Raw genomic sequence first — 23892 nt, forward strand, 5'->3', positions numbered from 1 at the left:
ATTTTGGTTACATCAATTTGGAGTAAATCTTTTCAGTTGATTGATCTTTTCAGCTGAAATATGGCAACATGATCTCTGGTCAAATACAAATTTTCATTTTTACGGGCTGTGAAAAATCTCTTCAAAGGTTTTGAATTTTGCGAGAGTGAAACAAATAGCAAAAGTTTGTTTCCCCCTGATACTTGGCCTTCCTGGATAGCCACCAGAGTCAGGCAGAAGGGACCATAGTTTCATATGTCCCTCAAGCAGATGAGGCCAAGTGAAATATGCTTGTTTTATTAGTGATTTGATTACTCACACACCAGGAAATTAGTGGGAGGCAAAATACTGCTATTTGTGTTTGCCAAAAAAAACAACCACCACCACCCATTTTTTGGCAGGTAACCCAAATTTTCTCCTTATTTGTCAAAGTTGCACATAAAAACTATGGAGTGTACACAAGTTCAGCTTCTTGAACGCATTACTTGTTCAGGCCTAACACCATTTTATGCAAGACACAGCATCGCCCTGCACCTTACCCCTTGAAATGTTTCATTTTCATTACATTTTAGGCAGTAACTAAAGAGTCTCAAACAACTGCTCTACTCTTCCCCAACTATCTCTACCCACTGCATTCTTGGTTAGATGATGATCATTCGTTACTATTTTTCAGTCCACAAAAGTTTGCTAGGTACCTCACGATACAAATAAGATAACACAAGGACTGATTCTGCTTGCACATACACCAATGTAAATCTCAAGTAATTCTATTAAGTCCTAGTTACGCTGGTATAAAACTGGTGTGACCAGAATCAAGTCCCATGGTCCTGAAAGTTTTACTATCTAATTTCAGACACGATGTAACAAAGAGGGTTATAAAATAGTAGGGAGGAGTTGAGGTGAAAAGGGCAGGGGTCACAGCAATATAATTATACAGTAACTCAGCAAAGGCTTGCGCATAGCATGATGGAGCAATATATATAAACACTAGTCAATTTAATATTTAGTAATCAGTGTGTTTAAGTGTTCTTTGCAGGAATGAATAAAAGGTCATCCAGTTAACATTTCAAAGACATTACACACAATGAATCATGGAAGATGTGCTATGTTTACCTCCTGCGGCAGTGGAACTATGCAGACCTCCCCTAGCAAACAAGCAAAGTTTTCAGCATCCTGTTTTTTAGTCGTTTTGTCAGGCATTTGTTTTTTCCTCCTAATAAAGAAAGACTAGAAAGATGTTTGTGATAGATATGGTGCAGTCCAACAGTTGAAGTTCATTAATAATTGGAATGTTGTAGAGTATGAAGTAATGAATACTAATTACTCCTTTCATGTCTGACAGCTCCCTGCAGACCAATACATCAGCCTAGACTTTAATTTGGTTCTAGTAATGGTTTCATCAATAGTACATTAATTCTGTGTTTGAAAAGATATACAGTTGAACCTGACCCACACAGTAGATACCACTGTCATAAAATGGCCACATACTGACAACAGCTGGATAATTAGAAATAATTAAATCCACTGAGCTTCAGACAATCCTAATTTTAAGTAAAATATGTCTTATGATATCAATCGACAGAAAGCATAGCTGGGAAGATATATCAACTTGTAGTCCTTCCAAAGCAAATTTATTAGCTTACATATTTAAAAACTTGCTGATTTGTGAAGCAACTTCATAAAATTATATTCCCCCATAGTTAACTGAGGTTATTCTTGAGCTTAAATCCTGTACAGTCACTCTATAATGAACATACCATAATACCAATTTATGGTGTTGTTTCTGAATGAAGACTGCTGTCAAAATTCTCAGTTTTAGAGAACCTCATAGATATAATCTTCTCATACAACATGAGTGACTGCAGTGGGAATGGTGGGTATTTGGCATCTTTGAAAACCAGGCTTACTATCTTTAGGCACCTACGCTTTAAAATGTTGGCCGTGCAAATGTATTTGCTGCCTAACAAACACCTTAACAGGGAGTATGTACTGGATTGTGATCTCCTTTTCACAAAAAGGATTGGGGTATTATGAAGTACAAATTGTACTTTGAGATGTTTTCAGGTTTGATTGTGCATATAGTTGCAGCATTAGTCTGATAACATTGTGTCCATGCATGCGAGACATGACTGTTATGTATTCTTTAGGAAACAGCACGACAATTAACTCAGTTTCTATTCAGGAATAGCTTTCATTTCCTTGAATGTTTTGCCAGCTGTGCAACTTTCAGGCAGAATTTTTTTCCACAAAACTAGTTTGACCAACTTGTACAGTCTGCCTGCTGAGATTGCTAAGTAACAGCTTCAGTCTGCATCTGATTAGTTCAGCTTTGCTCTCTGCATTAGTTGCTGGACTTCACAAGTGTGAGGCAGAAGCTTTTAATTTAAACAGCAGGGCTTGAAATAAAGCTTTTTATAAGTCAATTGAAAGGTGGTCCCCTTCCCACCCTCCCCCCCAAAGTAGGAAAATATTGTTTCTCTTGCTTTCTTGTCCAAAAATCTATCTACCATCTCTCTTCATCTTGTCTGGGGCACTCTGAAAGCAGTAGTAGTAGGAGTCTGATGTATTTTATACCATTTAGAGGCACAGTTCTTTAACGGGAACTATCCATCTTGAAATTATACAGGAGGTCAGACTAGATGATCTAATGGTCCCTTCTGGCCTTAAACACTATAAATCTTAAGTAGTCAAACTATTTACTAAAAAAGCTGTTGTTCAACTTTTGAGATGGATCGGGGATTCTCACCTTTTTTCATACAATGAGGCCATATTCCTCCACTCAAGACTTCCTCCTCAGCAAGTCTCTTCTCCTAGGGTCTTGGGTGTTATCCTGCCTTTTCTCCCAGACAACTTACCTGCAAGGGAAGAGCTGTTCCTTTGGTAGATTGGTTCAGCCATGGTAATTAATCCTCAGGATGTGAAGTTTCAGCCTCCAGATCGTTCGGAGTATCTTCCAACGCAGGGGATTGCCTTCCATAAAGTGGCTCTCTTTGAGTACGTCATCAAAACTTTCTCTATTCTTGGTCCTTTGATGCAGGAGCCATTCATTCCTTTCACCTGGGATTGGAAGAAAAAATGGGGTGTTGCTTTGGGTGTCAGGTCCTAAGAGAGAGAGACAGAACAGAGATGATTTCGTTGGCTCTCTTGGTGGTCTCTGTGTTCTCAAACCTAATCAATCTCATACTGAGCTGGCCCTGGAAACTCCCCTTCTTCCAAATCTATTCTCCCAATGATTAATTCCTTTTGTCCACCTCTGGTGCCTCAAACTAATGCATGTAACTGACTGAAACTGCTTTTTAGATTAAGGCTTCTCTGAAGTTGCTGAGTAGCAAGCAGCAGAAAAGTTGAAGCTGATGAGAGAGAGAGAGCTCCTTGGTATTTTTGAAAATCAAGTCACTTATTTAGGTACACAATTATAGATTTAGGCACCTAACTTGAAGCTCCTATTTCTGAAAATGTTGGCTTTTGTGCCTACTCATCTGCTATATCCATTGTTCATAGACCCATCAGAAGACAGGAGTTTAGTTCCCATCCTTACATTCCAAGATTCTTAAAACAAAGCAAAACACCACCACCAACAAAACATTGTTGCAAAGACCTCGCTATTTTCTTGGTGTTACAGGTGCTTTGGGATTAACCTCTGGGACATGTATCTCTCACTTTATTTTGAGGTAGCCCTTTGGGCTGTGGTAATTTCTACTAGAAAAGTGTGGGTGATCTATCATTGTTTCATTTTTCTCTGAAAGTCTCTAACTAGAAGGAAGTGGAGGTTCCGCAGCTTATATATAAAGCTTGTTTGCAAGGTCTTCTGCCATGTTCCCTGGCAGAGGGAGACTTAATGCAGTCTGTTCTGATTGTCTCAGTTGGTAGGATGGGAGATGAAAAGACTATAAGTGAAGGAATTACCAAAACTAATCCTTTGTAGTAATTCCTGTAGAGCCAACTCTTGTACTACCTCTCCATTCAGAATTCTACTCGTAGCACTTACACACATTATATTATTTCATACTCCAGAATTAATTTCTAGATAGATACAATTCATGGAAACAATGAAATGATTCTGTTGGGTGTTTTCCCGCCCCTCTGGTTAACATCATTGTTGCTCATATTCTTTGAACCATGAAAGCGCAATAACAAAACATTTATTTTTCCCAAATCTGCGACTAACAAAAAAGTGAGCATAGCTGCAGTTATAAAACCTACTGAGTCATTATGTAGTTTTTGCCTTTCATAGACGATAACCACACAAATTGATAATTTATTACTTCTGTGAATTGAGAACTCATAAAATAATACTTCTATACAAGAGTCCAGGGCTCATTTAACAGCCAGACTTCCTTTCATTTCTGTAAGGTAGTATTGTTCCCTTGATAGTTTTCCTCACTGACAAAGCTAACTGATGTATTCCTCTGTCAGAGACCTGATTCCAACACCCGTATGCCCGTGTATATGTATGTTGCGCTGAGGTCAAAATTACCCTCTTAGTTGTGCTCAGGTCTGATGTTTTGCTCTTGGTATCAGTTTAGAATTCCACATTAGGAGCCTAACATATATCATAGAATCATAGGGTTGGAAGGGACCTCAGGAGGTCATCTAGTCCAACCCCTTGCTCAAAGCAGGACCAATCCCCAGACAGATAGATTTTTACCCCAGTTCCGTAAATGGCCCCCTCAAAGATTGAACTCACAACCCTGGGTTTAGTAGGCCAATACTGAAACCACTGAGCTATCCCCCCTGCCTTCCTCCCAATGTGTTGCAAGAACATGGTATCAGAGTTGAAATCTGCCTTGCTGACCTGAGAAGTGAATTTTATCCTTAGGTATTAAATCCCACCCAAAAAATGATAAACTGGATGCTGGATCCTTTTTAGTGCGGTTTTATATAGGATTTGGTTATTTTCTTTTAAAATCCAGGCCATTTATATACAGGTGCCTAAATAAGAATTTAGGAACCTAACTTCATGCTGCCAGGTTTCAAAAGTTTGGCTAGAGTTAATATGCTTTTTGCAGGCCAACCAGGTTCACCATCTGCCATTATTCAGAGGCCTTTTTTCCTCTGATTCTCTAAAGTTGTAAGCTCAACGGCAGTTTGACTGAGCGAATTGCTGCGGTGTGCAGGATACCACCTCCCTGTTGTTCAATCTCATTTGTATTTTTCCACTTCATGGTGCTATGGAAAAGAGGTAAAATAATAAGAGACCAAAGACTACAGAACATTAATTTTTGTTTTTCAAAACTATGCCATAAAATAAGAGGGCTAGGTCAATGTTATCTTATCTCCATGTCTCATCTTGATGCTTTAGTAAGGTCTCCTGGTAACAGTAGCACCACAGCATGGTGCATGCTGGGACATCATAGTAAGGGCAGAGCCAGCAAGCAATGCCTTACTTAAGGGATCTTAAGTGGCATAAAAGATAAGTTTAGAATCACTCACTCTGTGCAGCATGTGACCTAGTAATTAATTTGTTTTAAACAAAACATTTTGTCGGCCACCTATAAAAATCCTCTTTTGTTCATCAGTCGACGGCCCTTTGTCTTTTCCTGTCATTTGTTAGTTTATCATAACCATGTATTTCTGTTTGTTTCTTTGTGTTAGCCTTTATAGCTGAAATATTTAAAAGATGCTAAAGAAAACAATTGTAAGAACACACACAGTTCATGTAAGAATTATTTGAGAGCTTTGTCCAAGTTCATGGTAAGGAGCAAGGGCACAAGGTTGCCTCTGAACTGTGAACTCTTCTATACTGCAACCTGTTTCATTGCCAATAAGCCACAAGTGTATGCTGCTATATGAGCAAGTGAACCTATGGAAATGAAAAGGATGAAATGGTGGGTGAGTCTAAACTTCATTTGCTTTCGGTGAATTTTATCATCCTCATGTTGTGTCTCAAACTGCAAGTACTGAGCATTTGGTTTGTGTCTGTTTTCTGTGGCATTAAATTTGTACAGTACTGGTCTTATGTAATGTAGGATATTTGTGAATTGCTTTATTCAGTACTGTTCCCATCACTTTGCATGTTAACTATTGTCAGGTATATCAAGATTGAAGACAAAGAATGTGAGTTCAACAAGAATTTCCGTCTGATCCTTCACACGAAGCTGGCTAACCCTCACTATCAGCCAGAATTACAGGCTCAGACCACCCTTATTAATTTCACTGTCACAAGGGATGGGTTAGAAGACCAGCTGTTGGCTGAGGTTGTTGGTATTGAAAGACCTGACTTAGAAAAACTTAAGGTGAGACCACCTTTTGACCAGTCAGTTGCTGTTCCTCGGGGTCTAAGGCCATCATTAATATACCCAGTTGAATCTACTGAGCAGTGATTGTCAATAACTTGTATATCAAGTAGATACCGAGAGGTGCGTGAAGCACTTCCTGGAGTCCCACTGAGTTCTCAACTCTGCAAGTCTTGGAGTTTGGTTCTAACATAAAGTAATGCTAGAATTTATATATCATGATCTTATTCCTATTTTTCTTTCTGCTCTTCCATTTTCACCATGTCTGTGAATGGTGAAATGGATTAACCCCGTTCAGTGTATTTTGTGAGTCAATGGTCTTGAGCCAATAAGCACAAACTAAATTTCATGCCAACCTGTAAGAGGATATGACTGCACTAGTAGGCTCTAGGGCATTGGGTTAATTGTACTAAGAATCTATTCTTGCTATTTGTGCAATGCAAAAATGTATTTATGGCAATAATAACACATTTTACAGTATTTATGAACAGAAATATTTGTATAAATGGTTGAAAAGGGGTCTTGATTAGATTTGTCGTATGATTACTGGATGCTAAATGAAAGATTAAAAATATATAGGTGAAAAATTAATAATAAAAGTACTTCATATTGCTATAGCACATTTCTTCCAAAGATCTTGAAACACTTTGCAGACTCAAATGAGTCAAGCCTCACAACACCAGTAGGAAGTTGAGACTATTTTACCCATTTATAGAAGAGTAAACTGTGGTACAGTTGTTAAATTACTTTTCCAGGAACAGAGCTGGGAACATAGTCTGAAAACTTCTGAGCCAGATTCTCCCTTGCATCTGAGCTCTGCTTGGGGCAGAGTTGTGGGGACAGCTGTCTGGGATGCAGTTATGCTTCCCTGATCATCTGAGTCATTTTCTGCCAGCCTCATAGTCCAGTGGAGTGCCCCCAGTAAGGGACCATATGCTGATTGGGTGTTCCCCCTAAAGATCATAAACCAATGGATGATCAAGGTACCATAGCAGACCTCTGCCATGCTTTCTCTGCCCTAGCCTGCATGCTGAGGTGAGGGGGAAGTGGCTAATGCAGGAGTTGGCTCCATCAGCTTTACAGGGGAATTTCCTCTGCCGGGGAATTCTCCACTTGCCAGTTATGACCAGATCCTGCTCACTTCGTGCAACCCTGAGCAGAACAAGGTGGTTAGAGCAGAATCAAGAATCAAGCCAGGTTCTTGGTGTCATGCTTTCATGTTTGACCATGCTTTCCTCCTGACTGGTTGCTATAATTGTAACATACTTTGTCATTAGAATAGAAGATACCATCTCTTTTTCAGAAACAAAACTGAAATAGAGTGATGTGACAGAATGGAGAATAAAGGCCATAGATTCTGCAAAACAAATGGTCATCCTTTGCTGCTGCTGTTTAAGTCTAAATTTTTCATTCCCTTTGTTAGTCTCTCCTGACCAAGCAACAGAATGATTTCAAGATTGAGCTGAAGCACCTGGAGGATGATCTTTTGCTTCGTCTGTCAGCTGCTGAGGGTAGTTTCTTGGGTGACACAGAACTGGTAGAGAAACTTGAATCAACGAAGTCGACAGCGGCAGAAATAGAGCACAAGGCAGTAACAATTTCTGTTCTTTTATTAGTTTTAAAAGTTACCTGTAAAATTCAAATTATTAATTTCATATTTTAAAATGAAGGGGGTTTAGAATTATCCACAAGTAGACTTTGCTTTGTTTTAATGTTGCTGTCATGCTTAGTTGTTTGGTAAACGCTTTATATGCAACGACTATATTAGTGGCATGCGACTGGTCAGATAAATCACATGGTATAATTTTTGCTTTCTGGTTGCATGCCTGAAACTTCATAAACCGGATGAGCACTAGTGGCATGAATTGTGATTAAACATATTTGTCAAAAATGAATATGGGTACTCTCAAAAAGAACTGCCATTCCCTAACATTTAAGTGAATGGCAGGTCTCTATGTATGCAAACTCATGGAAATGCAAAGGGATGTGAATGTGGCTGAATCCAAAATCATTTCAAAATCTAAGAAACCTGCTTTCAAGTAATTTTTTCACTATTTGCCTCCTCTAAGACTAATTAACAGACTAGCTAGAGATGATAAGAACGGCCATACTAGGTCAGACTAATGGTCTATCTAATCCAGTATCCTGTCTTCCAACAGTGGCCAGTGCCAGGTGTTTCAGAGGGAATGAACAGAACAGGCAATCGTCAAGTGATCCATCCCCTGTCGCCCACTCCCAGCTTCTGACAATCAGAGGCTATGGACACCCAGAGCATGGGGTTGCATCCCTGACCATCTTGGCTAATCGCCATTGATGGACCTAGCCTCCATGAATTTATCTAATTCTTTTTTGAACCCTGCTATAGTTTTGGCCTTCACAACATCCCTTCGCAATGAGTTCCACAGGTTGTGTGTTGTGTACTTCCTTTTGTTTGTTTTAAACTTGCTGCCCATTAATTTCATTGGGTGACCACTGGTTCTTGTGCAATGTGAAGAAGTAAATAACACTTCCCTATTCTCTTTCTCCACACCATTCACAATTTTATAGACCTCTGTCATATCCCCAATTAGTCATCTCTTTTCCAAGCTAAAAAGTCCCAGTCTTTTTAGTCTCTCCTCATATGGAAGCTGTTCCATACCTTTAATAATTTTTGTTGCCCTTTTCCGATTCTAATATATATATTTTTTTTGCGATGGGGTGACCAGAACTGTATGTAGTATGCAAAGTGAAGGTGTACCTTGGATTTATATAGTGGCATTATGATATTTTCTGTCTTATCATCTATTCCTTTCCTAATGGTGCCTAACATTCAGTTAGCTTTTTAGACTGCTGTTGTATATTGAGCAGATGTTTTCAGAGAACTATAAACAATAATTCCAAGATCTCTTTTTTGAATGGTAACAGCTAATTTAGATCCCATCATTTTATATGTATAGTTGGGATTATGTTTTCCAATGTGCATTACTTTGCACTTATCAATGCTGAATTACATTGGTCATTTTGTTGCCCAGTCACCCAGTTTTGTGAAATCCCTTTGCAAATCTTCACAGTCTGCTTGGGACTTAATTATCTTGAGTAATTTTGCATTATCTGCAAATTTTGCCACCTCGCTGTGGTTGCTATTACCAGGCAGTTTAGCTATATTCATCTCTGGGACCAGATCCTGTGCTGCATTTAGGACTAAATCAAGAATTGCCTCTCCCCTTGTGAGTTTCAGGATTAGCTGCCCCAAGAAGCAGTCACTTATGGTGTCAAGAAACTTTATCTCTGCTTCCAGTCCTGAGGTGACATGTACCCATTCATTACGGGAATAGTTGAAATCCCCCATTATTATTAGAGATGCAATAAAAATAGAAAACTCAGTCTCCCAGAGCATTTCATAATCACCATCACTGTCCTGGTCAGGTGGTTGGTAGTATTTTCCTACTGCTGTATTCCTATTATTCAAGCATGTAATTTCTATCCATAGAGATTCTGTGGTACAATTTGATTCATTTAAGATTTATTTGACTCTATTCTTTCTGTCACATATAATGCCACTCTTCATTCCTATATATTTTGTACCCTGGTATTACCATATCCTATTGATTATCATCAAGCCACCAAGTTTCTGTGTTGCATATTATATCAATATCCTCATTTAATACCAGGCACTCAAGTTCACCCACCTTAGTACTTAGACTTCTAGCATGATGATGGGCTTGATTAATAAGTTCCTTAATAAAATAAAGGTAAGTTTATAGTGTTGTCATGCAACCAACCTTTCTGCATCAAGAAAACAAATATAAAACTCAAACCACTGACATAATAACTTCTCTTAAACTGCTGTTTTAAAATTATAGTAATGTATAGTAAAGAAGATCAAATCAACTCTGATTTCTAGCCAGCAAGCCTGGAGTGGGGTGACCAATTTAATTCTACCTGTGCCAAACAGTTTTTGTTTCAGATATGTCAGCTGTATCCATGTTGCATTTCTCACTTTGCAATGTTAAGAATTTGTCAGTTACATATGTGTGACTTACGCTATGTCTGCACTTAAAATGCTACAGCTGCACAGCTGTAGCACTTCAGTGTAAACACTACAGTGATGGGGAATGGGGGGTGGTAATCCACCTCCCCAAGAGGTGATAACTAGATTGATGGAAGAATTCTTCTGTTGACTTAGCACTGTCTACACCAGGGGTTAGGTCGGCTTAACTATGTCTCTTAGGGGTATGGATTTTTCACACTCCTGAGAGACGTAGCTGTGCCAATGTAACTTTTCACTTTAGATCAGCCCTTAATTATTCAGATCAGTGTGATAGTTATGATAGATTTAAAAATGAACTAGGTAACTATCATCCTACAGGTAGCTGAAGCAAAAGAAAACGAAGTTAAAATTAATGAGGCCCGAGAGCATTACAGACCAGCGGCTTTGAGAGCGTCTCTTCTTTACTTTGTTGTTAATGACCTGGGCAAAATTAACCCCATCTATCAGTTCTCACTGAAGGTAAAGCTTTATTTCTGGTGTGATACAAAAGACCAAGCATGGGGGGTTGATTACAGCAATTAGCAACCGTTTATATTTGTATCAGCTATTAATATTTGCTACGTAAGGGGTGCTTGTGTGTGAGAGTGAGGGTTGTACATTTTCCCACCAATTCCTCACAATATTGAACTTCCCAATAATCTCTCTTTTGTCAGATGTTTTCATTCTGATTATGTGAGTAATGCTTATCTTATTTTTGTTAAATCTTCCTGCAAGGCCAAGTGAATAGAAAGATTTGAAGCATTCACTAAACAATGTATTACAATAAATATACTAAAAGTGACTGGCTGAGGATGGAAAGTCTCCTTCCTTGAAACCACCAGCCTTTTCACTTTGAGGGAATGTGTCGGTTTTAGGATGTCCAGTGGGTGGGAAAAATTGGTGGAGTCAGTCAACATATGTTGTTTGCTCCTGAGTTAAATGAGTAGACTGAAAAATGTTGTTATTTGTGATCCCCAACCCCTTCTCCCCCCTTGGAGAAAACTTTCTCCAAGCCTACTCTTTCGGGGGGAGGGGGATGATCTTGTACAGTGTCTCCATTTTGTACTGCTCAGGCACTTACTTCGAAAAGCCTTACATTGGAGATCTATTAAATTGCTCTTAAAACAAACAACATTTTTTTGTTTTAAAAACAATGTGATCCTACATCTCATTAGGCCTTCAACACAGTCTTTCATAAAGCAATTGATCGGGCTGAAGCATCAGAGGATCTGCAGGGGCACATCATCAACCTGATAGAAGCTATTACATACTCTGCCTTCCTTTACACCAGTCAGGGACTTTTTGAAAAGGATAAACTCACCTTCCTAGCCCAGACAACTTTTCAGGTGAGGGGGGAAAAATTTCAGGCAGTAGTGGTGGGGAGTGTGGTTTATTTTACCTATTTCTTATTTACAAGAAAATATCAGTGTCGGAGGATACATCATATCTTCCTGTGGTTGTACAGCACCTAACATACTGTGAATGCTACTGCAATATAAATAATATTATTAACTTCCACAGGTATTTTATGTACGTCTTTATTTTCTTTGAGTATTTAAAAATGATGTTATACTCCTCTGCATACATTGTAGGGATGAAAATTATGGAAGTGCTGCTTGCAGTTCCCTAGGTACAGTTGTGTAGAGTTTGGCACTTATAGCAGAGATTCTCCAAGTAATAAAAATATCTTTTGATTTTGGGCTGAGATTATATATAAAGATTCAGGCCAGGTAGGATACAAGTAAATAATAAGTAGGTCCTATTTGACCCATCAGCCCCTGATCTTGGGGCTGGGTGAGACAGATTACACCCCCTACATCGCTTGCCTTTCTGACAATCTGGTCCCCCAGTCAGCACGCATGTGTGACTCTTGGGTCACAGGCTGTCTTTTATCCATTTCAAAGTTCCTTTGTTCAAGAGTTCCTGCCTGAAGACCTGAGATTTTGAGAAGGTCTCCTGAACCTTGTCATATTTCTGATGCATTTCTCCAGAGGTGATAGGAGGTAGTCTTCCAACCGTGGATTCACTGTATTGTCCATCTGAGCACTAAGAAATTGAATTAGTCATTGCTGGATTCCTGGGTAGCTGGGGAGAACTCCAGCTGGAATTAACTCTCAGGATAGAGATCGGTTTCAGAGTGGTAGCTGTGTTAGTCTGTATCAGCAAAAACAGTGAGGAGTCCTTATGGCACCTTAGAGACTAACAAATTTATTTGAGCATACGCTTTAATTCCCATTCTTCACAGTCTGCAAGGGGAGGAGAGACAACACAGATAGTGGTGGTAGGCATTTAGTTAAAAAAACACATTTGAATTGAAGATTTTTACTGTACATTCAATCTATGGGCTAGATTTGTCTCCCCTCATATAGTTTTGTGGTATTCCTGACGTGTTTAACTTTTGCAGATTCTTATGCTTTCATTTAAAAAAAAAAAAAAAAGTTGCCACCCCTTCTCATTGAAAAAAAAAATACCAAATGTGAGTCATTGTGGTCTCCCTGAGTCTGAAGAGCGCCTGAAACAATGATGCTGACAAGTGTGAACTTCCTGTCTCTCAGTATGTGTTTAAAGGGGGTGGAGGACAAATGTAGGGAGTTGTATGGAACTCAGGTTTCCTTATCCACTTGAGTAGTGCTATTAAAAAAAAAAAAAATCTTGTACAATCGAAGCCCAAAATAACTCTGATCTTTAAGGACTATGGTTTTAAAGTTGTTTTTTTCATATAGCAACTCTTTTTACTCTAGCTAAAGAATCATAAATCATAGCTATTATTGTAATCTAGCGATTTTTAAAGGACTTGGGTGCTCCTGCTAGCATAGAGCATAATGACAATTTTAACTTCTTCAAAATTATTTAGTTCAGAGGTTGTTGGTGGGGTTTTTTGGTGTCTGTTTAACAGTCTGAGGCAAGTTCTGCAGCGTGTACTACAAATGTAGTGCTAAGTTTGAAAATTTAATCTATTAGCTTTGTGAATAATGAAGGTCTAGGAATTGATCTCACTCCATTTCTTCTTTTATAATATATTTCTAGTCATTACTTTAAAATAATTGGCTAAAGCTAAATTCTTCTATTGGAGCTACGGAAGATTGTCACCAGAATTTTCAGTGCTTTATGCTGCCTATTCAATAAAGTGGTAAATGTTTTAAGTCACAAGTGACTGCCAAGTAAACCTGATGACCTTTTTCAATTTTGTATGCTGTCAAGATTCTGCTGAGAAGTAAAGAGATAGAACTCCTTGAATTGGATTTCCTGCTTCGATTCACAGTCGAACACACTCACAAGAGCCCTGTTGACTTTTTAACTCCTCAGTCATGGAGTGCCATTAGGGTATGTTTGGAGAATTGCTTTTCAGTTTTAAATTTTATTTCATGTTGTTTCTGGAGACCTCCTAGAGCTAGATAATGTCAGATAAAGTCATATATTCCATAGTAAATTTTAAAACTTGCAGTGCTGTTGCATGAGTTGTCCTTGCATTTTAATTTTTTTCCCCTGAGATGATAAAATCATATATTTATTTCATGTGGAAATGCTGATTTTCTATAATCTCTGCATTCCTCCAGGAATGTAATTCTAATCTTCACACAGCTTCTTACTCTCAGAAAAAAACTAATCTTATGTGTCACAGTGTGTGGTAGCTGGGTATTTAACTGTAAACAGATTGTATGGAGAGATGAAATGGAGTAATCTTTTACAAAAAAACATTTATTCATATAGGCTGTAAGTATAAATTGTGCTTTAAATTAGGTCATAGGTGTCAAATAATATTACTAGTAAATATTATTAGTAAACTGTATTTCATTATCACCCCAACTATACGTCATGGGCATATCACCCGTTTGGTGTGTTCCAGGCCATTGCTCTAATGGATGAGTTCCGAGGGTTAGACAGAGATATCGAAGGGTCTCCTAAAAGATGGAAGAAATGGGTGGACTCAGAATGCCCAGAAAAGGAAAAGTTCCCACAGGAATGGAAAAACAAAAGCTCTCTTCAGAAACTTATCATCTTGAGGGCACTGCGCCCAGATAGAATGACCTATGCTCTTAGGTACGGTCTTTGACATTGTGTGTATCCATGGAACCACACGTGAAGATGGCTTATTGGATGTGTAGCCCGCTGTGCTGAACTTTTCAATTATGGGAATCTAATTTACAAGCTATCTGGTCAGTCAGAGCCTGAGATTGATGATTGGCCTTTGTGGCAATAGTACAAGGCCTATCTATTCTTTTTCAGGTATTTGTGAGAAGGTGGTGGGATCAGATGGGGGTGATTGACTGTTTATAGGGAATTGGCTTACTTATTTATAGATTGGTGATTTTATTCGATTCTATACATGTGCTCTGAGCCACAAGGAGGGCCTCATTTATAATTCTTTTTAAAAATCTATGCTCCTGACTGCCCACTTTTTAGTCATATTTCTCTCTTAATATTCATTCTTTTTCTAGGGATAGCAGATAGATTCATGGGATGGTAATTCTCCATCTCACTCTTCTTTAAAAATCTCTGATCCTTAAAAAAATTCAGCCTTGTATACTTATCCAAACCCTCTGAGGTTTTTTTAAATCCCTTGCCTCCCAAAGAATAGTACCTGTCGCCCAACTGCCCAAACCCTACCAGCTATGCTACCATAGGTGCTGGAACTAGGGGTGCTGCGGCTGTGGCAGCACCCCCTGGCTTGAAGTGGTTTCCATCATATACTGGGTTTGAAGTTTTGTTCAGTGGCTTTCAGCACCCCCCACTATACAAATTGTTCCAGCACCCCTATATGCAACCCATGCTCACCCCTTCCTAGGAAGAAGCATTCCCTTACTGATTACTTGCTGTGCCTAACGGTCCTTTCTATCACATTGTCATTGTCCCCTTTCCTGAACAGACATATGCCAGATTTTTCTGTACCCTCTTTACCACCTGGCTGCCCTTCCCTCCCTTAGCTTGCTTCCCTGACACTTTCATTAAAGAAAACTGCTGCTAGCCTAGGAGCAGCAGGTTATGTAGTCTGAGAAGAATGCAGGTCCCAAGTCTGTAATTGTGGATATTCTTGGTGTCTTCAGTTTATACTTTATATTTATATAGAAACTTTGTGGAGGAAAAACTAGGTTCCAAGTACGTGGAGAGCACCAGGATGGACTTAGCAAAATCATATGAAGAGAGCAGTCCAGCCACTCCAGTGTTTTTCATCCTCTCCCCTGGAGTAGACCCTCTTAAAGATTTGGAGACACTTGGTAAGCCTGTTTTCAATAGGAGTTGTGCTTGCACAGGAGAAGGAGAGTAAATATCTATAGGCCCAATCCTGCTGGGCATTGAAGACAATGGGACTTTGGGCTTTGGTTTAAAGGGAGCAGGATTGGGTCCTACATTTTAAAATCTTAAACAAAACCAAAACAATGTGTCCTCATAAAAGAATAGAAATTATATGACAAAGTTGGACTGGGTTTATTTTTAACAAAAGAGTTAAGTTGTAAAGTTTCCCCACCCCCCATCTATTTGTGGTAAATGGAGGGGATGAAAAGTGCAAGGCTATTAGCAATATAGTATGAAGAAATTTTTAGACTGAACATTCCTCTGCTTGGCATAATGCAAGTTTCTTTTGTACTGTTTTCTTCCTTTTGACTAGATGAGGGCCAGAGGGCAATTTTCTCCATGCTCATGTAATCTTGTGCCCCCTGTGACTAAATAATGGTCATTATACAAACTATATTCAATTGTGTAAAGCACTGTCGCTTTATACTTAGGATTACTATTCCCCACAGACTCCACTGAGAATACCAGGTTAATACAGCTGTGACCTGACTGTGCTCAATTTAAACTCAGGCCTCACAAGGTGAGAGGCTTGTGCATTTACCCACTGAACCAATCAGTTAAAAAACTGATGTGATATCTACCACATGTTGCTCCTTTTTTATAAGGGAATTGCTTTGTACCCCCTGTAAGAGTTTCTAAAGCTCAGTAACAATGCCTAACATCTATCAAAATGTCAAAAGGTTCATTATCTTAAAACCAAGGGAACAGATTTCTGCAGGCTTTTTCTAATACCAGCAATAAGGCTGCTGTTGAGAGCTCGCAATTTTGCTTGTTGAAATTGTAAGGATTTAGTGAAGTGCTTCAGAAGAACTAATATATATTGCACCAGTGATAGTGAAATTAATGAGATGTTATCATTTTTTCCCCTTTCTGCTCTGTTGATTCCTACCCTCGTCACTTCCCTTATAGGCAAAAAACTTGGGTTTACTATCGACTCTGGAAAATTCCATAATATCTCTTTAGGACAAGGTCAAGAGATGGTGGCAGAAGAGGCACTACAGGAGGCTGTCACACATGGGCATTGGGTCATTCTCCAAGTAAGTGTTAAACAGCACAATAGATGATATTGGTGCACTCAGTTAGGTGAATGGCTGTGTTTGCTAGTGAAGTGACTGCAAGGTAAGGATTGTCCAACAAGGAACAACGTTCTGTGGAATTCAAAAAGGCTACAAACAAAACATTTTGTTTTGTTTTTCTTTTGCCTTTGCAAACGGCAAGGTAAATGTTCACATATATTGAGTGTTCATGGCATTCTGCCTTTACCCTCACATTTACAAGCACTACCTTTGTATTCCCAGTGGGGCCAGGAGAGATAATACAAGAAGGCTCCCTATGGCTAGGCATGATTATGTCCTCAGGAACACTCTTCTCCTACATAATTAAGAACTCTTGTTCCATTGAGTAGGCCATAATGGAGTCGTCTAATAAAATTAGAATGGCTAGCCCTTGGGAAGCTGTATAATCAGCACTGGAGTGCTGCTCTTCAGAGATAGCAGTAGCAGCTTTGGCTAGCATTGTGTGAATTGAGAATCCACTCTCTGCAACAAACAAAAAGCTCTTTACAATGCCCTGGTGAACTATCATTCTTGGTGCAGCCACAGAAGTTGACAGGAGCACTGGGAGTGTTAGTGTCACTAACGCAAGGTGCTGTGACCAGCAGTTTTACATTATATTGTATAGTGTGCTAATATATGTAATGGTCACATTGTCCTGAAACACTACTGGAAGTGTTGGTTCCAGACCTTGCCAATAAAAGATATTAGGGAAGCCATATTATTCCTTCCAATTCTAGTTTTACACCATCAGCCCTGCATCAGCTTGTCAACCTAATTATCTGCTGCAAACGTTAGCTGCTGTTTAGCTGTTCTTGTAATAAAATAAATAATAGGAGTGACTAAAGGCCCCAACTGAGGTCAGGGCCACATTGTGCTAGGCACTGTACTGAAACAGAAAATACTTTTAAAAAATAGTTGAGATTTTAATTATAACATTTTCACTGTTTTTTCCAACTCGCTTTACCAGTGAGCTATTCAAGCTTATCTACCAGGAGGTGTACCTTTCAGTTAATATTAATATAGTTCTTACTAAGTAAAGCAATGGTATTATCTGAAAAAACAGAGAGAGAAGGAGCTGAAAAGTGGTGGATTTCAATGTAATTTGAGAGTGCTCAGCACCTCACAGGCTTAGGCCTAGAAGCAGGGGTAATGAAGCCTCAGGTGACGTCTTCTCCCCAGGCACAGTGTGTCCCAATCACTCCTCCTCTTCCTGCCCTGTAACAGGCCTTTATAGCCCCAGGTGTAGCACTTCCCCCTTCAACAGGATCACCTGGGCCCACCTGCTCTGACTCAGGGGAGCTTTTGGTGATATAGTGCTTTTCAGCTCTTCAGCTCGTGGTGCTTTTGTAGTCTAACAACCTAGAAAATCACACACCATTCTTGTCTAATATGCCCAGGCTGGTCACACCTGAAGCATACAAAGGGTCCCCCTCAGCCATCGCCTTGAGGGCTTCCACTAGACTGTGGGACTACCCCGGCCCCCTGTAGCTCTTGTATATTACCCCATTTTTGTCCATTTGAGAATTTTCTCTTTGAGAGCTTCCCTGGGCCACCACCTTTGGCTTCCCCTCCATTTACCATCCTGCCCTGGCTGCTCGTGTCCCTTTGCCTCAAAGAAGGCCTCTGCCCATTCAACAGCTTCTCCCTTCTCTCTCCCCCGCTCCCCGGGCCAGCTGAAAGCATCTCACCCAGCTGTTGGCTTCCAAGGGGACAATCTTTAGGAATTGATCCAGGACAATTTGGTCCATGATTCTCTCTCTCTCTCTCTCCAGCTGGCCTTGGGGCAGAGCCACGGAGGCATGAGATCCTGTAATTTCTGAGCCACCACTCGTGGCTGTGCCCATCACGAAAATGGTTCTACCTGAAACCAGTATTTCTAGGCCTCTAGAGTCAGTCCCTCTCAATCCAGAATGGCTGCCTTCACTGCCAGATAGGAGATCACCTGCTCTTTGCTTATTGCAGTAAGTGGCCTGAGCTTTGCCCATCAGGAATGGTGCTACATGAGCCATCCAGGTTGATCCTTCTCATCCTGCGTTGCTTGCCACTCTCTCAAACACTTAGAGGACACCTTTGGGATTGTGTTTTGGTCCCTGCTTTGATTGAGGTCAGCCAGCTCATGGTTCCATCACCATGTTGCCCGGCATCCCTTAGTCCAACTGTTCTGTAACCACACTCATTGTTGAAAGGGGGCATCTTGTCACCTCTGTTTAATGGCGAATTGTGCCTCCTGCTGTTTCTTCAGGTTCTTCATCAATTGTATGAGCAGAATCAGGGTCGTCTGCTGCTGCTCTTGTTGCCACTGTACCGTGACCATCTGCTGCTGCTGTCCTGTTATAAACAGGCAGATCGCAGCCTCCATTTTTCCTATTTCCCGCGCAAATGTGGTACAGGACAGTCAATGTCATGGGCTCAGCTTTCTCTTCACTGGGCACCAAAGATCCACCTTATTCCCTCCCCGCTAGTATCCGGGGCTGATTTGAGATGCCCACATTCTCCACCGTCTGTGACACAACAAGGCTTCTCCCATATCTGAGAGGCATTCTCTGCCACACCCAGTCTCCTTTCCTTTAGGTATATTGTCCAAACGTAAGCCAATAAACAAACAAGACACCAGCCCCTTAGCTCACCTTTTGTCCTAGGGTTTAATGGACTCCCTTCCCTAGGATCTCTGGTAATCCTGCTTCTGGCAGCTTTCTAGTCCCAGCCAACTCCCTTCTCAGACAGTCCTCCTTCAGCTCTGCTGCTCTTCTGGAATAGCAGCTCCAGGGCAACCTTCCTGGCCCCTTACGCCAATGGCCACCACATGAGTTAGTGCCACTCCTCTGGGGTTCCTCTCCCCAGGCACAGTGTGTCCCAATCACTCCTCCTCTTCCTGCCCTGTAACAGGCCTTTATAGCCCCAGGTGTAGCACTTCCCCCTTCAACAGGATCACCTGGGCCCACCTGCTCTGACTCAGGAGAGCTGAGCCAAGTCTATTCACAGGGACCAGCTGCCCCATGACAGGGCCCAGTTCCATAAAACACTTTAGTATGTGCTTAAGAGCTTTGCTGAACAGGGATGAAATTACTCATATGCTTAAAGTTAACCATGTGTTTTAGTGCCTGCTAAATCAAGGCTTGAAACCTTCAGAGGCTAGTGAAATATCTGCTAATGTAACTGATGTCCTTCTTAGAATCGTTAATTTTTCTGCTTCTGCATCACCATTTAATAGTGCTCATTTAATAGTGAAATGTCATTTGGAGTTGAGTACCTGTTCCTTTTCATGAAACTGACTTAACAGTGTATTTAAAGCTATTTTTAATATGTGTTGTGACAGACCCAGACCAGTGGGGTACAGGAGTCTGATAGAGGGCAAATATACTGGTCACTGGATGAGTAGTTTTCTGTTCCCTGAGTGACCAGAGCAGGGGCTGCACTAGAGTAATCAGGAACCTGCTAGAACCAGTTAAGGCAGGCAGGCTAATTAGGACACCTGGAGCCAATTAAGAAGAAGCTGCTAGAATCAATTAAGGCAGGCTAATCAGGGCACCTGGGTTTTAAAAGGAGCTCACTTCAGTTTGTGGTGCAAGTGTGAGGAGCTGGGAGCAAGAGGCGCAAGGAGCTGAGAGTGAGAGGGTGTGCTGCTGGAGGACTGAGGAGCACAAGCATTATCAGACACCAGGAGGAAGGTCCTGTGGTGAGACTAAGGAAGGTGTTTGGAGGAGGCCATGGAGAAGTAGCCCAGGGAGTTGTAGCTGTCATGCAGCTGTTACAGGAGGCACTATAGACAGCTGCAGTCCACAGGGCCCTGGGCTGGAACCCGGAGTAGAGGGCGGGCCCGGGTTTCCCCCAAACCTCCCAATTGACCTGGACTGTGGGGTCTTCCAGAGGGGAAGGTCTCTGGGCTGTTCACCAACCCACATGGTGAATCTCTGAGGCAAGAAAATCCGCCAATAAGTGCAGGACCCACCAAGATAGAGGAGGAACTTTGTCACACTGGTGGGATCTTGGGGTGCACAGCGCGGCAGAAGAAGGAGGGTGATCTAAAAAAAAAAAAAAAAAGGGGGAGGGGGGAGAGGGTTTTTTTTTTTTCACCACAATGGATGATGTAGTACGGGCACTGATACAAGTTACGGTGGCCTAGCGGGAAGCTACCCGTGTCCAGGCAGCCACCCAACAGGAGGCAGTGTGGCTGCAGCAAGAGACTAATCGCCTGCTGATGGACCAGGCTGCTCAAGACCGAGCTATGTTGCGGGAACTGGTAAACCAGGTAAAATCCCTTACAGAGCTGAATCGCGGCCATGATGGGACACGGCTCATACGGGCCAGCCATTGGCTGCAGAAAATGATATGAGAGGATGATGTAGAGGCATACCTTCTGGCCTTTGAGAGGACAGCCCTACGGGAGGCCTGGCCTCGAGATCAGTGGTCTGGCATCCTTGCCCCATTCCTGTGTGGGGAGGCCCAGAAGGCCTACCATGATCTGCCTGAAGAGGCTGCGGCAGACTACCCCCAGCTGAAAGACTACCCTGGCCAGATCTGGGGTAACGACAGCAGTGCGGGCCCAGCAGTATCGCGGTTGGAGGTACCAGGAAGACAAAACCCCGCGGTCCCAATTGTACGACCTCATCCATCTCGCATGAAAGTGGTTGCAAACAGAGTCCCAGAGTCCGGAAGAGATACTAGCGGTTCTGGTCATCGACCGATACATGAGGGGACTACCACCAGACCTTCGTGCCTGGGTAAGCCAGAACGAACCCTCCACCTATGATGAGGTTGTCGCCCTGGTAGAGAGGCGAAGGACAGCGAGGGAGCTGATCCGACCAGTTAAGGAAGAGGCACACCCGGTTAAACTAGCAGCACCAAGCCCTAAAGTTCGGGTGACTGGGCCACCAGGAGGGCCCAGGTGGAAAAAAAGAGAGGCTGAAGGCCCATCAGAGGCCACAAAGAGTCGGAGCACTGAGGGAGAAGAGGATCGTGATGTTAGACTGCCCAAACCAAGAGACCGGGGAACGCCTAGAGCTCCATACAGATGTTATGCCTGCGGGGAGTGGGGACACATAGCTGCACAGTGTCCCAATGCTGAGGAGCCTATGCAGTGTAACCTGGGGAACTGGGTAGATCCATGTTCCCTAATCCACCTTGTGGGGGTCTCACTAACCCCACATATGTATACCAGACCAGTGAAACTAAATGGGGTAGGGACCACGGCACTGGTTGATTCGGGGAATGCTATCACGCTTATCTCAGGGAAGCTCGTGAAGCATAGTCAACTGCTGCAGGTTAAACGTATGGGGATAACATGTGTCCATGGGACAGTTAGTTACTACCCCACCATCCCAGTAAAAATCGAGATCCAAGGGAACACTACTGAGGTAGCAGCAGGTGTAGTCACTAAACTCCCATACCCGGTGCTCATAGGGAGGGACTTCCCAGGGTTTGGAAACGTACTCCCAGTAGGGGGATTGGAGAAAGATGGGAACCCTAAAATTGGTGAGGCATCCACAGCAGACTGTCAACCCCCAATCTTCTCTGAAATATCCCCAGATTTGTTCTCCACTCCCAGACAGGGTAGAAAGACAAAAAGGGAAAGAAGGGCAGCTAAGGCCTTGGAAACCCGAATACTAACCCAAAGCCAGAGGGTCGCTCTTGTAGATAGGCGGACCCGTGCAGCTGAAAAGGAGGACACGCAGGAGGGAGAAGCACCTGAGTCTGACCCCTACCCTAATGCTTTTGAACCAGTAGAGGCAACAGAGACTGGGGCCCTAGATCTTGGGCAGATTAGCCCCGGGAGAGGAAATTTTGGACGGGACCAAGCAGAAGACCCAAGGTACGACAATAGTAGGAAGGAGGTGACTGAAATAGATGGGGTCCCCGTGGAAGGGAAAACCCAGGGACCAGGACCCTACTTCATAATGAAGAAGGATCTCTTATACCGGGTTGCACCAGTACAGGGGCAGAAGGTACAGCAGATGCTAGTACCTCAAAAACACCAGAATGCTGTATTAAGTCTTGCTCATAGTCCTCTTTTTGGGGGGCATTTGGGGGTAGAGAAGACCCTGGCACGAGTCCTACGATGGTTCTTCTGGCCCGGAGTACATGAAGAAGTGCGGAGGTACTGTGCCTCCTGCCCGGAGTGTCAGCTGCACAGTCCCCGTCCCCACTTGAGGGCACCTTTAGTAACCCCGTCCCAGCATAGAGGTCCCCTTCGAGCGAATAGCCAGGGACCTAGTGGGACCCCTGGAGAAGACAGCTCGGGGCCACCAATATATACTTGTTGTTTTGGACTATGCTACTCGCTACCCAGAAGCCGTCCCCCTGCGGAACATGGCCTCTAAAACTATAGCCAAAGAGCTGGTGGGGATCTTTGCCCGAATGGGGCTACCGAAGGAGATATTAACCGATCAAGGAACCCCATTTATGTCGAAGCTAATGAAGGACCTCTGTAGGCTGCTCCATATACATACCCTGAGAACTTCGGTCTACCATCCGCAGACTGATGGGTTGGTAGAAAGGTTTAACCGAACTCTCAAGGCTATGATAAGGAAGGTGATAAGTCGGGACGGGAAGGATTGGGACACCCTACTACCCTACCTTATGTTCGCTATCCAGGAGGTACCGCGGGCCTCAACTGGGTTTTCCCCCCTCGAGTTATTATACGGGCGTCACCACCGTGGCATACTAGATATCGCCAAAGACATCTGGGAAGAGGAACCCAATGAGGGGAGAAATATAATAGAGCATGTAATGCAGATGCGAGACCGGATAGCCCGGGTTACCCCTATTGTACGGGAACATTTGGAGAAGGCATAGGAGGCCCAGTGAACCCATTACAATCGCCAGGCAAAAGTGCGACAGTTCCAACCAGGGGATCGGGTTATAGTGTTGGTACCCACGGCAGAAAGCAAGCTTCTGGCCCAATGACAGGGGCCCTATGAGGTGGTTGAACCCGTGGGGGAAGTAACCTACAAGATGTGGCAGCCAGGATGCAGAAAACAAGAACAGTTTTATCACGTTAACCTTCTGAAACCCTGGCATGCCCAAGAGGCGTGCACAATGGTCCAAAAAGACCTAACCCAGGAAAACAAGCCTTCCAAACAGGTGAGAGTGTCTCCCGATTTAACACCAGACCAGAAGAATGAGGTGTCTGAGATGATCTTCCGGAACCAAGATGTGTTCTTGACAAAACCAGGTCGAACAACCAAGACATATCACCACATCGTCACCAACCCTGGGGCCAGAGTAACAATGAGGCCCTATTGGGTGCGAGCGGCAAAAAGGGAGGAAATAAAAGCAGAAGTAAAAAAAATGCTGGAGTTGGGGATCATCGAAGAATCCC

General features: G+C 42.3%; 1 protein-coding gene across 1 annotated transcript in view; it reads left to right on the forward strand.

Annotated features, from left to right (window-relative positions):
• The window catches only part of DNAH11 (dynein axonemal heavy chain 11), a 293212-nt gene that overhangs the window by 240836 nt on the left and 28484 nt on the right, over positions 1-23892 (forward strand). The window contains exons 66-73 of the mRNA XM_065583334.1: positions 6011-6215; positions 7639-7803; positions 10564-10704; positions 11400-11570; positions 13426-13548; positions 14072-14265; positions 15292-15440; positions 16429-16556. Of these exons, the coding sequence (XP_065439406.1) occupies positions 6011-6215; positions 7639-7803; positions 10564-10704; positions 11400-11570; positions 13426-13548; positions 14072-14265; positions 15292-15440; positions 16429-16556 (1276 nt within the window). The remainder of the gene's footprint in view (positions 1-6010; positions 6216-7638; positions 7804-10563; positions 10705-11399; positions 11571-13425; positions 13549-14071; positions 14266-15291; positions 15441-16428; positions 16557-23892) is intronic.

Source organism: Chrysemys picta, chromosome 2 (genome assembly GCF_011386835.1).
Source record: "Chrysemys picta bellii isolate R12L10 chromosome 2, ASM1138683v2, whole genome shotgun sequence".
NCBI lineage: Eukaryota > Metazoa > Chordata > Testudines > Emydidae > Chrysemys > Chrysemys picta.